The following is a 19,610-nucleotide window of genomic DNA, read 5'->3' on the forward strand; positions in this document are numbered from 1 at the left end:
CCTTTCCTCATGTTAGTTAGCACATTTTAAAAACATGACCTATTTTCCTAAACTAGACAGAACAGATTACATTTTCCAGAAGGCATGAGTCACTGTGCTATAAAGTCTCCAAGCCATATCAATCTTCATCAACTTAAGCCATTCATGAGGTTTTATTTTTTCTCACTGAATATAAGCAGTTTGTTTTAAATGAGAAACTGCTACATCCTCTCTGGATAGTTGAACTTGATTAAAAGGTTAAATATTAAGTAAGTGTGAACTTTATTCTGCGGGGAGGAGGGAGTGGGGAGACCTTGATAGTAAGCAAAAGGCTGCAAGGATGCTACTTAGGATATGTATGGGGATATCCAGTTTGCATGGTACTGTGCTTAGCTGTAAGAAGTCTAAGCTGCGTGATAGCAGCCAGGAGTAGAAAATCTTTATTTATACCTCTTCATTTGAATAAATTAGAGTCTGACTTCAAATCGTTGTCCTGAAAGCTTGGAGTTTCAGCTGAGAAGTTTCTGCTGTCTGGCCGTGGAAAGCCCTCGTGCCCTTGCAAGCTACACAGAGAGGGAGTTAGCACCGTTGAGCCGAAGCAGGGGTTTTCCTCTGTCAGTCGGATGCTGATGGGAGCAGATGCATGTTCAGGGTGATCAAAAGGCTGATGGGACTTTATGATACAACGGAGACCTCTGCCAACGCGATAGGGGAAGTCCGTGTGTTCATACAGTAGTAAGACTTTGCACTTTCTCAAGAGGTTCACCCTGTGCTGTTCGTGCGCAGAGGAAGTGGGCTCCGTAAATGAATAAGCATGCTAATCGCTCTCAGCGGTGGTAACTTGCCCAAGACTGCACAGGAAATCTCTTTCAGTCTTGGAAGTCATATCTAGGTTTTCCACCTATTTCTCTTAGGTCTGCCTTCCCTTTTAGAGAAAAACAGGTCTAGCTGTTTTCCATTGATAATATACAGCCAAAAGGCAAAATCTGTTGCAGGTCTTGAATGTAGTAAACAAACATTTCCATTTTGGTCCTTCAACTGAAAAGTAATTTATATGATCTCTGAAAATGCGTTGTCTGTTTTTCATGCAAGAGACAGATTTTTGTTCTGTTGCTAACTAAACACAGGGAAAAAAAAAAAGAAAAAAAACCTTTGAAATAGTTTTCCTTAAAAAATATCCTTGAGGAAAGGATAGAAGCTTGTGGTTTATTTTTCCCATTGCTTCAAAATGACCTTCTTACGTCTGCGGGAAAGACTCTCCGGGGGCTGTTGAACCATGAAAGCATATTCATTTAGGGCACTGGGTGCCACAGTGATTTTAACTGAGCATTGGCTACAGCGCTGGAAAAAGAAAAAAGAGAGGGTTTGTGTTTTGTTGTTTTGCTTTCTGCAACCTGGCATGAAGAAATGGGGTCAGGAGATGCGTGCTTGGGAAAGACCCAAAGAGGGAGCTGGAAATACGCCAGCCGCTCTGAGTCATAACACACATGCTTATAAGTATCTTTGTACCTTACAAAGTCCTGACTTTTCAAATAAAACCATCACTGCTGTTAAAGTATTTACATAACGTAAAACAAATAGCTTTGAGTGCTCAATGCATTCTCCCTTGTTCCAGCCCTGTTTTACCCTGTGAACTGTGACTCCTGTTTGCTTAAGGCAAGGCTGGGCCAGGCTGAAGAATGTGATACCTGGTGATGAATGAATGGAGAAACTCGAGTCATGTGCGTGTGCGTGCTTGGGATGCTCGTTGCGGAGCAGCACAGCACGCCGCAGCGCATGCTGCTTCAGGGTGACGCCTCGCCTGCCCGGGAGGTGGCACGAGGCCTGCCTCTCGTGTCTTTTTTGGGGGATTAACTTCAGAAATAGGAAGCCTGCATGCAGGCCACGTGCACAAGATAGACAGCTGAGCTGCGGTGAGCAGACGCCGAGCTGTAGGTGAAGAGTGAAAGATACGGGTGGTACACATTTTGATCCCATTTCAGATGTACATGCATTATATATATTGATTAATGTTATATATGTATTTCGATAGTTATATTTATACGTGTACTATATATTAATGCAGACATTTTAGTGTATGTATACATATTAATATATGAGCATTATGTGTGTTAAGTATTTTATACATTTAATATGTGTATAGTAAAAACACACAGATATATAGAGTTCTTCCCACATTAGGAGTCTGTAGAGATGCTGTTCTACATACATCATCTCTGAAGCTGTGGAGCTGGAGGCAAGCTCCCAGTCAGGCTGGACAGAGAGGGCTGCCCTGCTATCCATAACATGGAGTCCTGTGCATGAGCATACCACGTAGGTCAGTGGAGGTTGTGCTCATGCCCGTCCCTTCATATTGAACTTGCTGACCTGTCACTTGGCTGCCCTGCTAGCTGAAGTTCAGATATAAATGTACAACATGCAGTTTCCCAGAAATGGCATAACAAAGAAGGTGCCATGATTGATTTTTTTTTTTAAGAAGTTTAAAGGAAATGATGCAGTTTTGTTTTTCAATTCTGCCCCAGGGTTTACCTGGTTGTTTTCTTCCTTTTTTTTTTTTTTTTTTTTTTTTTTAAATAACAAGTCTGTGAGCTAATCTTGCTACCAAACCAGGAGGTAAAAATCATGTAGACTGTCCTGCACAACAAAGGCTATGAGCTTGCAGTGATGAATATACTGTTTCAGATGCTATTTGGTGCTTTTTTGGGTCCAAGTCAATAACAGACAATCCATTGGTTCCCCATAAGTTGTTTCAATGGCTAATTACTTGCACAGTTAAAGAAATTGTTCTGTAATTCCAACTTAAATTTTTCTGAATTCGAGTTCCAGCTGTTGGATGATATTATACCCCTCTCTGTCAGCCTCAAGAGCCATCTATTATCAAATTTCTGCTCCCTGTGGAAAAGTTTAAAGGCGGCGATCAAGTCAGTGCCTTTGAGGGTTGGTGGTTTTTTTGTTGTTGTTATTTTTTATGGGGGGAAGTTACATACATTAAATTCCTCAAGGCTTTTACTTGAGGGTATTTCTGAACAGTTCTGGGTGCACACGCGTCGCTTTGCTGCGGTGAGGCAACTCTTCCAGTTGGCTGTGTGAGTGCGGAGCGGGGCGCGCTGTGGCTCTCCCTCAGTGGTGTGGCAAGGCAGGGACGATCTGACCCATGTAATTATGGTTAAACGTGTCAGGAGCCGGAGCTGCTTCTCTGCAAGAGCCCAGCTGGGTGCCGAGTCAGCTGCTCTCCAGCTTGTGGCTGCTTTTGTGCTGCACGCTAGAGGGGAGATGCAGTCGATGATTGTGAAAGATTTTTATTGCTCCTACATATGGAGCCGCATAAATGTGGGCATTGGCACCGGCTTAGCCCCTTATTTTGCTGACCTTGGATAACACAGTGTTGGAGAGCTTGAGGTCTTTTTTCAGGCTGGGTAATGGGAGCAGGGAAAGCCCACAACAAAGTGGCGTCGGCAGGATGGAGACTGCAGCCTCGGCACAACTGGGATGGTAAAGGCTCTGATGTGGAGAGACTCCTCTGTAAACAGTTGTGTTGAGACTGCTGTTCTTACAGATGTGGGGATGAGGCTGACACGGTTCACCCTGGTTTTGCAGCCCCACAACTTGGGACCACTGTGAAACGTTGCTGCGTCACTTCAGGGGTTGCCGAAAGAGGTCTTTGTTCCCATCTCCTGGGGGCTGCGCCGTCACTGGTGACACCATGGCCCTTCTTCAGGGCCAGGGCCTTCTGCTGGCACCATGGAGGTTGTGTTGTCACTCCAGAAATAAGTGCCAGCCACATGCTGTCCTTTCACACATACATCTGGGGAGAGGGAGATGACCTTGGGCTGTTCACAGAAATATTTCAAGGTGGCTGAAAGTAGATTCGTGAATTCTCTCGTGTGGTGGTTGTCTCCTTGCCTCCTGAGTGAAGGCTGCAACCGGCGTGGCCCAGGGACTCAGTTGTGCCCCCCAAAGGTCACTTGTACGTGCTGCCGCCTGGTCAGTGAGTGCCCAGAGATCTTCAAAAATCAGTCCTGTCAGCAGGTTTCAGCCTGCTGCCATTGCAACAAGTGCTGCCACGCATTCCTCGCCTCAAACTCTGGTGTGGCAAAGGGTGGTTAAGCGGGATTCGTTTCTTGATGCGTTTTTATTCTGCTGCTGCTGCATTTTGAGCAGGAACGAAAGTGCCTGTAGGATCAGGAGCTGATGGTTGTTTTCATGCAGCTTTCAGGTCTTTGGGGATTGCTCCTGGGGAGGTGGAGGAGTGGTGGTTGTTGGTGGCTTCCCCATTTTGGGGTTGGCCTGGTGTTTTGTGGGGAGAGGCCTCAGGCTGGCAGAGGCTGAGACAGGCAGCATGTCTTCCAGTATGGTGTACGTGATCTGGATTGGAGAATTACAAGCCTATTTCTTCTGTCTCCCTGGCTTAAAGTGCATAAAAACACAGGGTGAGAGGGGTGGTTCCTCTTGTTGGGGCTTTCTGTGTGCCTCACATCAGCCTCAGGTGAACGGCCGGAGGGTGGTTAATCCTTGTCCTCATGTTTGCTGCCCGTTCTGTAAAGAATTTCTAAAAATACACGTGAAGGGAGCAAGAGGCGTCCTCAGGCTTGTGTCGATAACGTGGACAAATAAATGCCACAGATGCTTACACATATTTCCAAACCAAGCACAGTTTCCTTAAGGATTCAATTAGTAATTACCTCGTAATCTGTTGCAAAACCAGAAATGTGTGAAGGCCGGTTAGGCCCCTGCTGGTAGGCTCTCTCTGCAGGTGGGTTTCCTTTCCTGGTTTGCTTTCAGTACCTACCAGCCTATGGTAACAAAAATGTTGCTTCTCGGGCAGCTTTTGTTAAAATCGAGCAAGCTGTGACCATCCGTATCCATCATCCATTCTGGTTAGGGCTGAAGTTGTGTTGGCAGCAAAAGGGCAAGCCAAAGTTGTTTGTATAAAGCTCTGTTGACAAAACAATGGGATGTACTAGTCCATTTTAAATGCTTACCTGGAGATTTTTTTTTTCATTCTCCTTTGCTGTGGGTGTTCAGTTACCAAGTGTGCTTTCTTGGCCTGGAGGTCCCTGAGCACTAAAGCTCTCTGGGCATAGCTCAGTGCTGTTCAGAGCGTGGTAGCTGGTCCCTAGTGCGAAATGCACATCCTGCTGCCAAAATGCTAACTGCTTTCACTGCAGTCATTGTTTTGTCCCCATTTTTTTTTTTTAAATTTTACTTTTATTTTTGCCAAGTAATTTGTCGTACAATTGGGGGGAAAAATGTTTTTGATCACAGTTCAGCAGCTGAATGCTAGTATCGTGCTAGAGGAGCAAAGGAAAAGCTATCAATGGGCACCCTAAACTAAGTTTATTTTTTAAAAATTGGTCGCGTTGGTTACTTCTTTTACACACGAGGCAGTGTAAACTCTCTTGCTGCCTGGTGTGGACAGCTAATGTGGGTGCTGTGGTTTTCCAGCGCTGTGTGGCAGTGTGCTGTAGTACGCTTACCTAAACAAGTCCTGCCTGGAAACATAGATTTTTTTTCTTGTCAGTGATGTAGTCTTTGAGGAATTCAAGAACCAGAATGCTCAAATAACGATATTAAAGACCCTGAGATGATAATATTAGGGCTTATGAAAATGTGATATACATTTTTAAAAAAAAAAAAAAAGAAAGAAAAAAGACGTACCTGAGTTCACTTATGTCTTTATATCAATTTGCTGACTTAATTTATTTGAATGCTAAAGGCTTTAGGGAAATGCTTTTCCAGGGAATTAATCTTTTAACTAAAGCAAGTACTAAATATGACATACGCTAGTATTCTTTTTGACAATATAGCATTTGTCTTCTAAAAGTGAAGTAGAAAACATATGCCCCATGGGCCAAATTCCACTTGGCTTTACGCTGAGATAAATTCCGAATAACTTCATTGTTATCAACTACATTGTAACGCTGCAATAAATATAAATCACTAAACCAGAGAACTGATAATGTAGTATCAGTATGCAAAAATCCTAAGCCAAGGGGCACAAAACAAGGCCAAAATGGCCGTAAGAAAGGTTGGTTCACAGAACTTAGTTTTATGCAACGTTGAAATTAATTTTATCTTTTTTTTTTTCCTTTCTCTTAATTGTCTGGAAGAGCAGTTCCTGGTTGTGATAAATTTATCCATAAGGCAGAGGGATTCATTATGAGAATTTTAACAAATGAGTTTTTACCTCTTGTCTAACACCTGGTAGACAGCTACTGCTGTTTGCAGGATAAGGGATTAGAGGGACTAATGGTCTGATGTGATGATAATGGTTATGTTTCTGTTCTGTGTTAGTGCTTCTTGAGTTTAGGTTGCATTTTGTTATACAGTATTTTTCTTCAGCTTATCTTTTTTTGTTAATTAAAAATAATCTGTCTAGCTCTAGGTTTTGGGGTTTTGTTTGTTGTTTTTTAGTTGTTGTTCTTCCAGATGCATGCAATTAATGTCTCCAATCTGCTTCCATCTTTAGGACGACAGCGATGGGATTCCCTGGTCAGAGGAGAGGGTGGTGCGGAAGGTCCTTTATTTATCTCTGAAGGAGTTCAAGAACGCACAGAAGCGGCAACATGGTGACGGCATTAGCGGAAGCCTCAAGGCAGTGAATGGTAAGCTGCCTCCCTGGTATTGCTGCAAGGATTCAGTTGTTTCAAATGCAGTTCTTTGCTGCAGCAAGGAAGTAGACCGGTGTACCATCTGGCATGCACTGTGCCCTTTTGAACTACACTGAACTTGTTTCTGAAGCGCTTAAAATGCCTGGTTTGAACAATCCATGTGTTTCTGTTTCTGGTGAACTGATGTAGATAGGGATCAGGGTGGAGGGTAGGTGTTGGGCAGGAGGCCAGGGCAAGGGCAAAGCTGTTTGGTAGAAGGCTCCTCTGGTCTGTCTGCTCCCTGATGTACCAAATACATCAACAGAGAAGGTATCCATTTAAAGGTGATTGATTTCTTACAAATGCAGTGAAAATTTGTGAGCAGAAAAATGAAAATGGTCTGAATAAGTTATCTTGAAGGACAGACAGAACGTACCTAACTGTTCTGTGTCACTTATGTGCAAGAAACTGGCTAACCAGCACCTGTAACTCTGGAGTGGTCTTGGTCTGTGCTGTGCCCAGAGGTGAAGTGACATTGGACCTGTGTAGAAAGATTTGTGGGGGCTGAGGATGTACACAGTGGGACGTCAGCTTCCCGTAGTTTAGCTGTTCAGGGAGTTTAAAGGTTTTATAAGGAAATGCAGAAAAACCTAGATGATAGGGGCTTTAAAGGAGTTTAATTTCATTTCTGTAATCCTTTGACACTGTCCAATTGCTGCTGCTGTTGTTTATTATTATTATCATCATCTGTTTCTCATCCCTTCCCCTTACATCTTGCTTAAAAAAAGGCTGGGCGAATATAGAGTGCGTCTCTTTCAGATTTACTCACTGACATAGGACCCCTTCTTGAAAAGGCTTTGTCATGTTGGCTTGAGCCTTGAAAGGGATGAGTAGCAGGATTCAGGTTTCTGAGCAGGCTTACGGTTCTCTCTTCACTCACAAAAGCTTATTTGTTTCTTTATGGAAGTTTATGGCTGTTCCTTTTAAGCACGTGTATAATTATACATGTGCTAATGCGTTAAAGCAGCAGCTGGGTGCTTACTTGGTAGGTTATTCATATTTATATGTAGCTTGTGTTTTTGACATGGTGAGTCAAATTTCACTGTGTTTTTCCTGAGTGTTACTGCCGACGAGGCAAAAAGCTGGGGGAATGGCTGAATAACTGCAGACAGCATGATAAAGTTACTGTATTGCGTAAGCAATTGCAAACTCCTTAATGTGATTAAAGAAGACCTCAGACTTCTGAGTTCAGTAATAATATCAAATACTGATCTGATGGGAAGGGGCATCTAGCTTTAGCAGCAAGCCATTAATAAGCTTGGAGGTGTACACAAAACAGTGCAGGCTTTTTTTTTTTCCTCAAACACCTCTGCATCATTGATCTTCTGTCAAACACAATTTCTCTTGGAAAGTTTCTTATTCCATTGTGGGGGTTTTGTTTAGTCAAAGGAAAAAGTCTAAAGGCGTGAAGCACAGTAATTGTGTGTTAGGAGGCTTTGATGGTGTGCCAGGTTACAGGATGACTGAGGTTTTTGTGGTATCTAGTTTCTCCAAAGGCAGCGTAGATGAAAAGTGAGTTGGCTGGGAATGCTGTGGGGATACAGGTACCAGACGTGGAATATGCCACGGGCTTCCTCTGGTGATGGCATGGCTCACATCTTCAGAGCTTGCCTCTCACACTTAGGATTGTATTGTTTGGTGCTTTTGCTTCTTCATGAAAGTAGGTGATCAATTCTGTGGGGGTTTTGGCTTGCTTGCTTATTTACTTACTTTGAGCTAGAATTATATTCTGTTTCACTCCTTCTGGTTGTTAATTGATTTGTTAAATGTCCTGTCTCAGAACAGCTCTGTTTCAACATAATTGACCAAAAGTTTTTTTTTTAATGTTTGGAAGAGTGTGTCATTATATAGAGGAAAGCTTTGCAAAAGGGAGGAGGATTGATATGGTGTGGTGACATTAAGAAAATCTATTAAAACATGGAGTTTGCTTATTACATCTTTTGAAAAAAAACATAGCCATATATTTTCAAATCCACATGTCTCTGTGGACAGAGGAAAAAGCAGGTCATCCTAAGAACATACCAAGCTATTTTAAATTTAGGAGAATACAGTAATTTCAAGGTTAGCCTTAGATTCATGATTTTATACTGTTAGAGTTAAAAACATTTCCTCGCATGTGTCCTTTGCTCAATATGCAGACCACAACCAGTGTTTCTTGTGTGTTACTCCAAAAGGTACTATTGCAGTTAAATATGGTGTTTTTTTTTTTTTTTTTTTTTTTTTGGAGAGGGATTTCATTATTAATATTCAGCACCCATTGCTCTCGTGGGGGAAAAAAAATTCTGCTGAAATAATTCAAATGTGTTTCGTGCCTCCTGTTGCGGTTTTAACCCCAGTAGGCATCTAAGTGCCACACTGCTGCTCGCTCACTCTCCCCAGGTAGGATGGGGGAGAGAATTGGAAACATGAAAGTGCAAGAACTCATGGGTTGAGATGAAAGACAGTTTATTAGGTAAAGCAAAAGCTGTGTACACTAACAAAACCAACCAAGAAATTCATTTGCTGCTTCCCATCAGCAGGTGGGTGTTCAGCCCCTTCCAGGAAAGCAGGGCTCGTCATGTATAATGGTTTCTTGGGAAGATGTCCTCCTCTTCCTCCTTCTTTACCCCAGCTTTTAAAGGTTGCATCCATTTTTGGGTTTGTGCTGCACAACCCTGTTTCTGTCCCTAGTGACCTTTAAAGGGTATTGCTCCTTCAGTCATTCAAAATTGAATAGGTCGCCTTCCAGTACCTGGTAAGTTTAACCATTTCCAGAAGGAGGAGGAGGGGCCCTGGTTCAAGCTCTCTGAGCTCTGTGCTGGAGGTGGAAGAAGATACTGGTCTGGTGTATTTCAGAGAGTTCAGAGGACTGCAAGGTTTGCAAAACAACTGGTTAGCACGATTTGATCTTGGTGCCACCATCTGTAGTGCAGAGAGAGTTTGTTTGTTCTGGTTTTGTAACTGTCATCCCCTTATATTTATTTACAAGCTTGCGATCTGTAATTGTTTCCTTAGAAAGTACTGACTTCTGGTAAGAGAGGAAGGTAAAATATCCACTAGCCCCTTGCAACTGGTATATTTAAATAGCTTTTGTGGATTCGGAGTGGCTGACGTTGTGTAAACATGCTACAACCGTTGTTTTGCCAGTGTTCTCCAAGCCACCGTTGAACTTGCATGAAAATTATTATCAATAGCATTTCAGCTGTTGAGTACAGTAGTACAGTTAACGATTTGGCAGCTGGAATAGTGGTGCCTTTTTAATTGATAGTGTGAAAAGCAAGTTCAGTTGAAATGTTGAGAGGTGAACCCATTAACAGGAGTCTTCTCTGTGCTAAAGTTTCTGCAGACTCGAAGATGGACCAGTGGTGGCACAGCGACAATTAAATTCCATGCAGAGTGATGCGGACTGCTGAAATTAATAAAACAAAATGGAGGAATCCAAATGAGTTTTGGAGATTAACTGTTTTATAATAACTTGGCAGTCCCTGCCTCACAATTAAAGATATGCGTTACCCTGAAAGCAGCCTTGCACAATCAGTTTGTGCCTGAATCCCTTTTACTTATGTGATTCTGAATAAAGTAGAGGGTTTTTTTGGGGGGGAGAATGGTGGGGAGTGGAGGCGGGATGTTTGCAGGTCTCCCCAGTACAACTTTTTTCTATATACCCTTTTCACCTGATAATCTTTGCTTACATGTTTGTGCTGCTTATTACTTTCCCATCCTACACCGTGTTTCTGCTTTCTTTAGTCTTATTTTCTTTTCGGTTGGTTGTTTTTTTGTTACTTACCCCAGCAGAAGGATTTCAGATCAAGAAGAGCGGGTGTATTTTGGTTGTTGTATCAGTGGATATATCGCATACATGTTTATGTTGACTCTAGGTATTCACAGAGTATAGAATGTCACCCTACAGTATGCTGTTGTTTGCTATATTCTTCTCCAGTACTTGGGAATATAAAATCCAAAGGAGATGTCTCTGTAGGTTGTCAGGAAACCCTTTGTAGCCCTAAATGGGATACTGAAACTCTGATTATGGAAACACGGTCGTAGACTGGAAAACCCGGAGGGACCTCTTTAGTGGTTTTGATTACTGCTGCCTGTCATTTGCGTTCAGATTTTAAGAACAGGGATTGGTGTTTGGAATTGTGAAACCAATTTTCAGAGATCCTTGTCTAAGAGGAAAGCTAATTCCCTTGGGAAATAGTTTTCTTCTTGCGTAGCTTAGAATGAAAAATAAGACTTTAAAAAAAAAAGGCAATAAAAGCTGTAATTATTGCTTGCATTCTTTTTATGAGAATAAAATCAGTACCCTCAAAAGAGTACATCAGAAAGCAAATTTTTATGACATAGATTTTAAATTCTATTTTTAGAAACTAGTGATAAAGAAGAAGTTTGTGATACAGAAGTGTTGGCATTTTGTAAATGGAGAAAGCGCAGAAGCGTGTTTGTTTGTTTAAGGTGGTTTGTAGTTCTACAGAAATAGCAAACTAAACAATAGAATTATTCAAGCATATAGTGCACTGCTATACAAAAGGTGTCACGGCAATTTCCAAACATGCCAGCTATGTTAAACTCGTGGCAAACATGAGCTTGTTGGAAATAGAATATATGAGAGGGAAAACTTTGGGAAAGATACGAGAGGGAAACCTTGTCGACAGTACCCCACGCGTGGCATAAAAATTGCAACAGAGATGGTGGAAATGCCTAAACACAGCTAAGCTGGGTGATTCGGCTCAGTGCTGTGCGCTACTTGCAGAAAGCCAATTACGTAGGGGTGGCAGCAGCTGCCAGAGGGGTGACCACCTCTTCGCCAGGCCGAGGGCACGGCTCCATTCTTCCCTTATGCGGGAATAGAAACACATCTGTCCTCGGGGAAGGGCTGCCTCAGGTGTGCCCTCACCTTCCTCGCTCCTCCTGCCTCCCTGGTGCAGGGGAAAAAAAAAAAAAAAGAAAAAAAAAGGGAAAAAAAAGGAAGTAGCTCTCTTCCTTCATCGTGATGATTCAGATATAGAAACTTCATCTCTCTTATATTTGAAAGCTTCAATTAAATACTGGGAGAAGGTTTTACGCTAACGTTTGTCTAGGGAGCTTTTTACTCCATCAGCGATGTGAAATTGCATTTGTTGACAGTAGGCAATGTCTGTCTGTCTGCCTCCTAAGCTTTAGTAGAAGATTGTAAGTGTGCCAAGGACCCTTGTCAGCGTAAGTGGATTTATAAAATGCATTTACAGAAACAGAAACACCTCTTTCAACCTTGCAATGTTTTCCCTTTACATTCAGAGTAAACAGCCTGTTTGGCTAGTTTTAAACTGTGATTAAATATAGATGTTTTCAACTAAAAGGTTCAGAAAATAAGCATTTGAGCAGATTTGTCATGGCACTCAACATCACTTTCACTTTGGTACTTGCTGTCAAGTCAATTTAAAGATTAACAAATAAATAACAGGATGTTGGGGTTGGGCTCCGCTGAAAATTTCCAAATCTCTTTTCCTTTCTTTGTTTTTAGAACAGAATTCATTCTCGAGCTTGCCAGGGACTTGTTCGTTCATCAGCTGACACAGGCTTTTTTTTGCCTTTTCCATCATTACCACTTATAAAAGTCTGTAGGCCAAATTACACCCTGCGTGATCTCTACGCTCTTCAGTTATGTCCAAGTTGTGCTCCCATGTTCATGCGATTTCTATATTTTGCAGGACTGCCAGAAAAATTTCTCTTGCGGGACACCCGCCATCCCTTTTCTCTAAAAGATAAGAGGTGGATATTTTTCTAATAGGGAAAACAGTGGAACTGTATAATTAATTTTCATAAAGCTTCATTTCACTGCCACCTAAAAAAAAAAAGTTGCTGTTGTCCCTGAGTGTATTTCTAGTTGAAGTAATTCCAAAAATAATTTCGGCTCCTTGCATATTCTTAATTGTAGGTAGTGGAAAATGAAAAAAAGCCACAAATTATCTGCAGGAGAGCATACATAGTCTGCAGGAGACTGAGTTACTGTAGGCCTAAAATAAGTAATGTAAGGAAAGGGATCAGAAGTGGTTGAGGATCAAACAGCTGTTGGTCCTCCTCCTTTCCCCCATTGTCTTATATTGTCTCTGCCATTTGTCTGGCCATGCAGTGCAGTCGGTTCAGCGTAATAAAGTGGCAGAAAACTAGCCCAGAAAAATTATTTTTCAAGTTTTAATGACCTACACAGGTTCACCGAGAGGTTGGATGAGCACTGAGCCCTCATTTGTCGCAAGCGAGGGTACAGTATACGTTGACCGAAAGCTGTAGGAGGAGGAGGAGATGGGATTAGTCCCACCTGATGTGCATGCTGTTCAGTTGGCACTGTCATCTTTTCTAACCGCAGCCTTAGGACTGGCGCAGTCGTCTTCTCTAACTGCAGCTTTGGTGCTGGAAGGGGCCACAGTTGCCAGAAATAGAAGCAAAGAAAGATGCAGTTAAAAAAAAAAAATTGGAGAAAAATGTTTTGCAGTCATAGGAGTTAGATTATGGTATTTTTAAAACAAACTAACAAAAAAGACACCACTGATGTAGTGGTGAAATGCATTGCACGGGCTGTCTGTGAAATAAAACTTTGCCTTAACCCCAACCAGGGGACAGCACTTTTGTTTTCCTTGATTCAGGGTCATTTCTGCATAACTGCTGCCTTGGATTTATTGTTTGTAGCAGCAGTACAGAGAACACCCTTGAATGTGGACAAACAAACGGCTTCATTCTGTTTTCCGCAGCCATAAAATTCCAGGGCCCAGATTTAGGCTGGCAATCTTTTTGTCTGGCATGTGCAGTCAAAAGGACAGCACTTTCTCAAATACCTTGTACAATTGGCAGCTCTGTCACAACTTGGACCTTTTGTCAATTCTTGTTTGCTTGTTCTATAAATGAGCGTGACATAACTTACATAAAGTGGCTTCTTTGACTAATGTTCAGTCTGTACAGATCTGCATCAAGATATGTATCGGGTCTTGTGTTACCCGAGTTGACTCTAGAAATGTTTGTCAAAATGTACGTAAATTGCTGGAAAACTAGGTTTGTCTTGGTACTTTCTCTGGTGAGATGCAGTGCTTTGTACTCAAAACCAACCATTTTTCTGGTTGGCAGATAAGGAACTTTAAATTTCTGACTTTTTTTTTTAGATGACTAGACTTTTATGGGGAGGTTGAAAATGAGAGAGATCCTCTTTAGAGCATTATCCTTCAAACTCTGGCAGGTCGGGGTGGATGAAGAGCGTGCTGGTACTCTGCTGAGACAAGAAGTGGTGATGCTGGCAGCTTTCTCCAGCTGTTGAGTTGCACTGAGAGGCGGTAAAGAGTCAGCTTGTGGCTCGCATAGAAATCAAATCAAAATTAAACAGCTGTTAAAGGTAGTGTAAATGATGGAGTTCCGTAGTATGATTTGCCCAGTGGATCAGAAGGGATAGAAATTTGTTTGAGTGAAATTTGGACGCAAAGTGGAGATGAAGGCAGCGATGCAGCAGTGCGCTCAGAAAAAGTGAGCAAAATGCTTCTCTGTTTAGGAACAATAGCTGTCTGGAAACATGGGAGTGGGGAGAAAGATACTTAGGCTTTTTTTGTCTGTCGAATGCCCAGTGTTCATCACTATATTATTTTAGTGTCGATTAAAATGTTCCAGTGGAGACAAAAGGTCTGCAGGTTGGAGTCCTTAGCTGCTGTTGTAAAGAGGGTTTAAATTTCGGTACTCACATTGCTACCCTATTACTCGTGATTGGCAGAAGGAAACTGTGCACTAAATAACTAGTGTTTTCAGTCTGAGGGACAGACAACAAGGGATATAACCAATAAGGCAACAGGGAAAGAAAAATCAGTCATTGAAATAGAATGCTCTATTTTATTAAGAAAATAGCAATGCAATGGGAAATAATGTCACAAGTCAAAGTGGAGAGGAGTTTCAGTCAAACACACGGGCTGTGTAGCGCAGTTAGTGTGGACAATCCTAAGGAGCTGTGTTTTCTGAAACTGTGCTCAGGGCTGTCCGGGCTTAGCTTTGAACAAGGTTTTCGTTAATTATAGTTACCGTATAGCTTTGTGGTATTAGTCCAAGACTGCATTTTGTGTAGCACTTCCAGAATGTTAGGAAGAAGACATTTGCAGTCTTCAAGGGCCTTATAACCTCCACAGGAGCTTTTGCTTGACGTGGGGGGTGTTTTAGAAATGGCTCGCTGTCTGAAAGAGTGAAAAGAGTTTGTGAGCGTTGGTCCAGCAGGACGTTTTTAAGGCCATTAGGCTGTGTTTAATCAGCGCAGATGTCATGCGCGCCATAAACCTTATCATGTCAACGCTGGCAGTAAAGTGGTTTTAAAAGAAAAAGTAGAGATTAGTGACAGATGGCTGTAACTACTGATGGGCACAATAAGTGTTCCCTCAAGTTGCCCGACACACCTGCCAGTGCACCTACTCTTGACCTCGAACACCCTCCATTACCCTGTGTTCCTGGGCACGGGAACTTCAGCAGACTGATACTGAGTTCTCACTGGGTGTCATCAAACCACGCTTGAACGTGGCATTTCTGCTGTGAAAAGCTAGAAAACCAGTCTCCTTTTTAAGCAACAGAACCAGGAATTAGTCACCTTCATTTTACTGCTCAGAACAACCTGTGATATCAGCCTGCTTCCTGAGCTCGTGCCTCTGCATTTTGGTTTGGTTTTGATGGGATCTTTTTGATGTTAAAATCTCCAAGAAACTATTCTGAAATAGCTGCTGCCTTTCGATAACCGATGATGGTGAGGCGTCGATCATACAGCAGATACTTCTCGGTGTTTGTGGGTGAATGTTTTCCGGAGAATAAGTATAGCTTAGCACGTACACTGTTAAGTCACAGCAGATCACTCTACATCGTAATAAATGTGCATGCATTTTTTACATATCTTTTTTTTGTGTGTATGTGTGTCTGACTAGCACAGATTTATTACAGGCAGTTAATGTGCTTTTGTATCCAGGATTAGATGAATAAACATTTTCTATAATCTGCCTTTGATGTCCTTTATTTCTCGATTTAAATGACTTGAATACTTTGAAGTGGGGTGTCCATTCATGGCTGCAGATGTATGAGCTGTGTGCTTAGGTGGTGGGGATGACAGTGACAAGCCGAGCACAGATTTGACTCACAAGTGTTGTCTCTGCTACGTCCAAAGGAGTTGCCTGCTCCAAGTGCTGAAGGCAGTTGATTTTCCACCCTTACCCACCCTGTTTGCTCCTCTCTCAAGACCATTAGCGAGCGTTGCAATCGCAGTCCGCGTGTTTCAGATCTGTCCACTAAGAGGCTAACTCATTCCAGATAAGCCTTGAACAGACAACATTCATTTTTACTTTGCTCAGAATTTCCTGTGCTTTGTTCTGCATCTGTTTGTGAAAGACTGCGTTATCTTTGAAAGCCTTCATCTTGTTTTCTTTATTCAAGCTATATGCTAAAATGGAAAAAGGGAAGAGCTGGAAGGAGCCCAGCTGGAGCAATCTGCTGAGGATCCCACAGAGAGACAGAGCTGGCAAAGTCCTGAAACCTCCTCAGCTGACCTGGTACAGTTTGGGAAGCCAGGATATAAGACACTTTTCCTGCAAAAGATTTGGCCTCTGCCAGCCACTCTGAGTAATGCCTGAAGACTACAGCAGCATTTAATCACGTTTTTCTCCTCCTTTGCTTATCCCTCACCTGTGAAAGGTGAAGGTGTTCATGGTCAGCTGTGTTTAGAGATGTTTTGTTTACTCTGCCTGCTAAGCACCCCAGTGTTTTTATGTCATGCCTGCGGTGCGTGGAGAGGTTGAAGGATGTTTAAAAGTGATAGAAGTGGAGGAGTACAATTTTTCCCCTTCTTCAGAACATGGGAGTGTTCTTTCTACTTCAGAGAGGAAATGTTGCTACAAAGCTAGAGAGAGGGTGTTAGGGCAGCGGTAGAAGCATGCCCTCTCAACTAGGACATTGGGAAAAGGCATCCTGGTTGTACAGAAACATTTCAGATGCAGGTGCGGTGGATGGAGAGGGCTGAAGAGAGGAATTTCATCCCCGGCTGTTTTTTCCTGACCCCTGCTCTCTTGCTGTGATGCTGGGATCTTGTTTCAGAGCCTTACGCGTGCTCTCATACTCTGGCCTCATATGGCAGAATGAAGCAGGAGGGTTGTGCAGAGCCTTGAAATTGATGCATGTGGGGGTGGGTTGGGGGTGAGGAGAAGCATATTTCTGTTGCACAGAGTGCATGAAGGACTCAATTTCCCCTCTCTTCTGCTGGTTCTTATGGTGCATCCATCCTGGAACGTTCCAAGAAGAGTCCCAGCACTTCCCTTCAATGTGACAATCTACTTGACAGTAAGCAAAGAACGTTTTAGTTTTGCCAGCATAGTAAAACAGAGTGTTTTCTACCTAGTCATTCTGCCTGTACATCTCGGGAGGTCAGCAAAGATTGCCGTCAGGTGGAAGCTATGAGTAAAGGATAGAAGTTGTTAGAATGTGGCTTGAATTCCAGATCTTCTTGAAGCAAGGTTGTCACTACTCTTTCTCATCCCTCAAATCAATTGAAGATGGACATTTGTGCAGCTGCGACTGGGGTCCCTGTGGTTAGGGACTACTTGTCAAGTGTTATTTAGATGGAAGCCTGTCCCAGAAGATTTGCCTTATCTCATTGTCCTGCAGAGATGAGCTTCAAATGCCAGTTTACATTTGCCTAGAAATGACCTTCTCTAATTGAAAAGGACAAGGCTGTTTTAGATAAGTAGATAAACACAGCCCATTTGCAAATGTAGATTTAAATGCACTCTTTCATAGATTACTTTTGCACAGTATAGTGGTGTCCTTGAATATTTAGAGTCTCAGTAACGAGAGACCAGAATTGAAGAATAAGAGTTCCTGGTGAAAGAGAGGTTTTTGAGCCATGAGCCGATGTTGATCTCTCCCTGGTTGTAGGAGGACTATTTGTACAAAGTTCCCTTTATGGCTGTGTGGAAGGCACTCCAATAAAACTGGCATGCGAAGTCTTGAAGGTTGATTAGTAACTAGGGCATAGCACAGGATTATATACAAGTACTCTGCTCATAAAACAGAATAAATAGGTCATTAGTTAAGGCATAGAAAACTCCCTTTCCTTCTGTTGTAGATCTAGGCATCTGCCACTAGTGGCCTGAGAAGCAGACTTTCTTAGACTACTTAACTGCTGGGGAAGAAGGAATTTAAGATGCTGTTTGTGAACTTGGATGTTGGGGTCTATGGGAAGATGGTTTTGCAGTCCTTAGGTTTTGCTGGTGTAGCTGGATGTTGAGATGGTGCTGGATTACCATCTGGCTGGATCGACATTTTAACTGCTAACTAAATCCCTATTTAAAGCTTCTCAAATCATCTTGGACTCAGTGGGGGTAGTCTCATGAAAACCGCCCACTAAATTTGCGGAGAAACTTGAAAAGGAACTGACTGCTGGGAAGGACAGACTGCTCTTCAGTTTGTGCTCTCCCACTTCAAGGAGAAATTAAGCCAGTGCAGACTAAGGACTCAAAAACGTTACCAAGGTTTTAGGAAAACAGCTTTCAGCTCTTGTCCGGTGACTGTTTTCCCTCCTGACAGTAGGTTCACCAGGTTCTCCTTCAGGCAGCAGGAACCAGTGAGCAGATTGATGGAGAGAGTGTTGTCCATGCACACTGTTTCTCTTTGCTAAGGTCGAAAAGCAATGGAGAAGTACCGCTTGTCACAGAGACTTCAGCTCCCTAAAGCTCTAAGTGTGATAGGAAGGACCTCGCTACACTTTTAGCTTGTTTGTTTTCTGTAAAAATGAGTGCTATTCTCTCTGAGAGGAGAGGTGTCTTCTGCCAGGGCGCGGGGTTTTTCCCCGTGGAACATCCTGCCCTAACCCAGGTGGGGGCATGCCAAAGAAGAGTGTGACTTCGGAGGAATTAGTCTGCTAACATATCAGAAATCTTTCCCGACTAAGTTAAAAATGCGCCCCTTCTCCCCACATCCAGCTGATGACTTGTCTGAGCATAGGTACCATTTGGAGGAAGAAACTGGTTATGGCCCTTCTGACTGAGACCTTAAAACAGCTCGTGCCTTCCTTGGCGAGGAGACTTCACTGCAGGAGCTCACAGCTCCACTGGAGAACTGAAAGAAATCTGCTGGCTTAGTTTTCGGGCTGCAACCGTGGTGAAAAACAAACTGAAAGCTGCTAGAACCTTGTTGATTGAAGACCTTCCCGTGATGCAAATTTCTTCTTCTCACAACTCACTCAAGTACTATGCATGCCTAAGACTATGCAAACTGCAGCGTTACTTTACGTACTAACCAGTGATGTGCAGCAGATGTTGCCGAACACATTTTGTGCCATCTCTAGAAATAGAGCATCTCAAACCTATTTAAGGGCTCTGAAATAGCGATGCGTGGCTCGCTTCTGAATCGCAGAAAAACTGTTCCTGGTCCAAATGTAGCTGCCTCTGCTGCCGATGACTGTTCAGAGGGTTACTCCTATTTATACTTCTTTGTTTCCATGAAATGTAGGTCAGGATTTTTAACTTAAGATTGCTCATAGGATTAATGATTCTCGAATACTTCCATGTTAGCAGTGGACAATTCGGAGTACTCCCCCCTCTCTCTATTTGCCTCTGTTTTGTCCTTTTCCCACCCTTTTAATCAGAACCAGGCAAATGTGTTCTCCCGTTTCTCTGTGTGCTTTTCCCTTCTTGCTACTTGTGTTTTCCATTCTTTGTCCTCTACTTTCTGTGCTTTTCCCTTTCGAAGTGGGGTCTGTTCCTGCGTTTCACCGTGCTGTGAGGACAACTCCAGGCTGCTTGCTGTGGCTCAGCGTTACAGCCCTGCAGATCATTGATTTCTATTTTTTCCCTCCTCCCACAAACTCCTGGGCCATCCGGCCTAATGAGAGAGCAGATTGGCCTTAGTATTTGGAGAAAAGATCTATAATAAGCACTGGGGGCATGCTGGTAAAAAGCACCAGCATGGTATACCAGCTCAGTTGGAGTACTGACTGTACATTAATTCTCTAACTTACAATTAGCTATA

The 19,610-nt window shown here is 42.8% G+C and overlaps 1 protein-coding gene across 3 annotated transcripts in view; it reads left to right on the top strand.

The window, feature by feature from the left end:
• The window catches only part of JARID2 (jumonji and AT-rich interaction domain containing 2), a 210,940-nt gene that overhangs the window by 85,793 nt on the left and 105,537 nt on the right, over positions 1-19,610 (top strand). For all 3 annotated transcript variants that reach the window (XM_035549637.2, XM_035549638.2, XM_050708616.1), the window contains exon 2: positions 6,449-6,584. In XM_035549637.2, the coding sequence (XP_035405530.1) occupies positions 6,449-6,584 (136 nt within the window). The remainder of the gene's footprint in view (positions 1-6,448; positions 6,585-19,610) is intronic.

Source organism: Cygnus atratus, chromosome 2, assembly GCF_013377495.2.
Source record: "Cygnus atratus isolate AKBS03 ecotype Queensland, Australia chromosome 2, CAtr_DNAZoo_HiC_assembly, whole genome shotgun sequence".
NCBI classification, from domain to species: domain Eukaryota; kingdom Metazoa; phylum Chordata; class Aves; order Anseriformes; family Anatidae; genus Cygnus; species Cygnus atratus.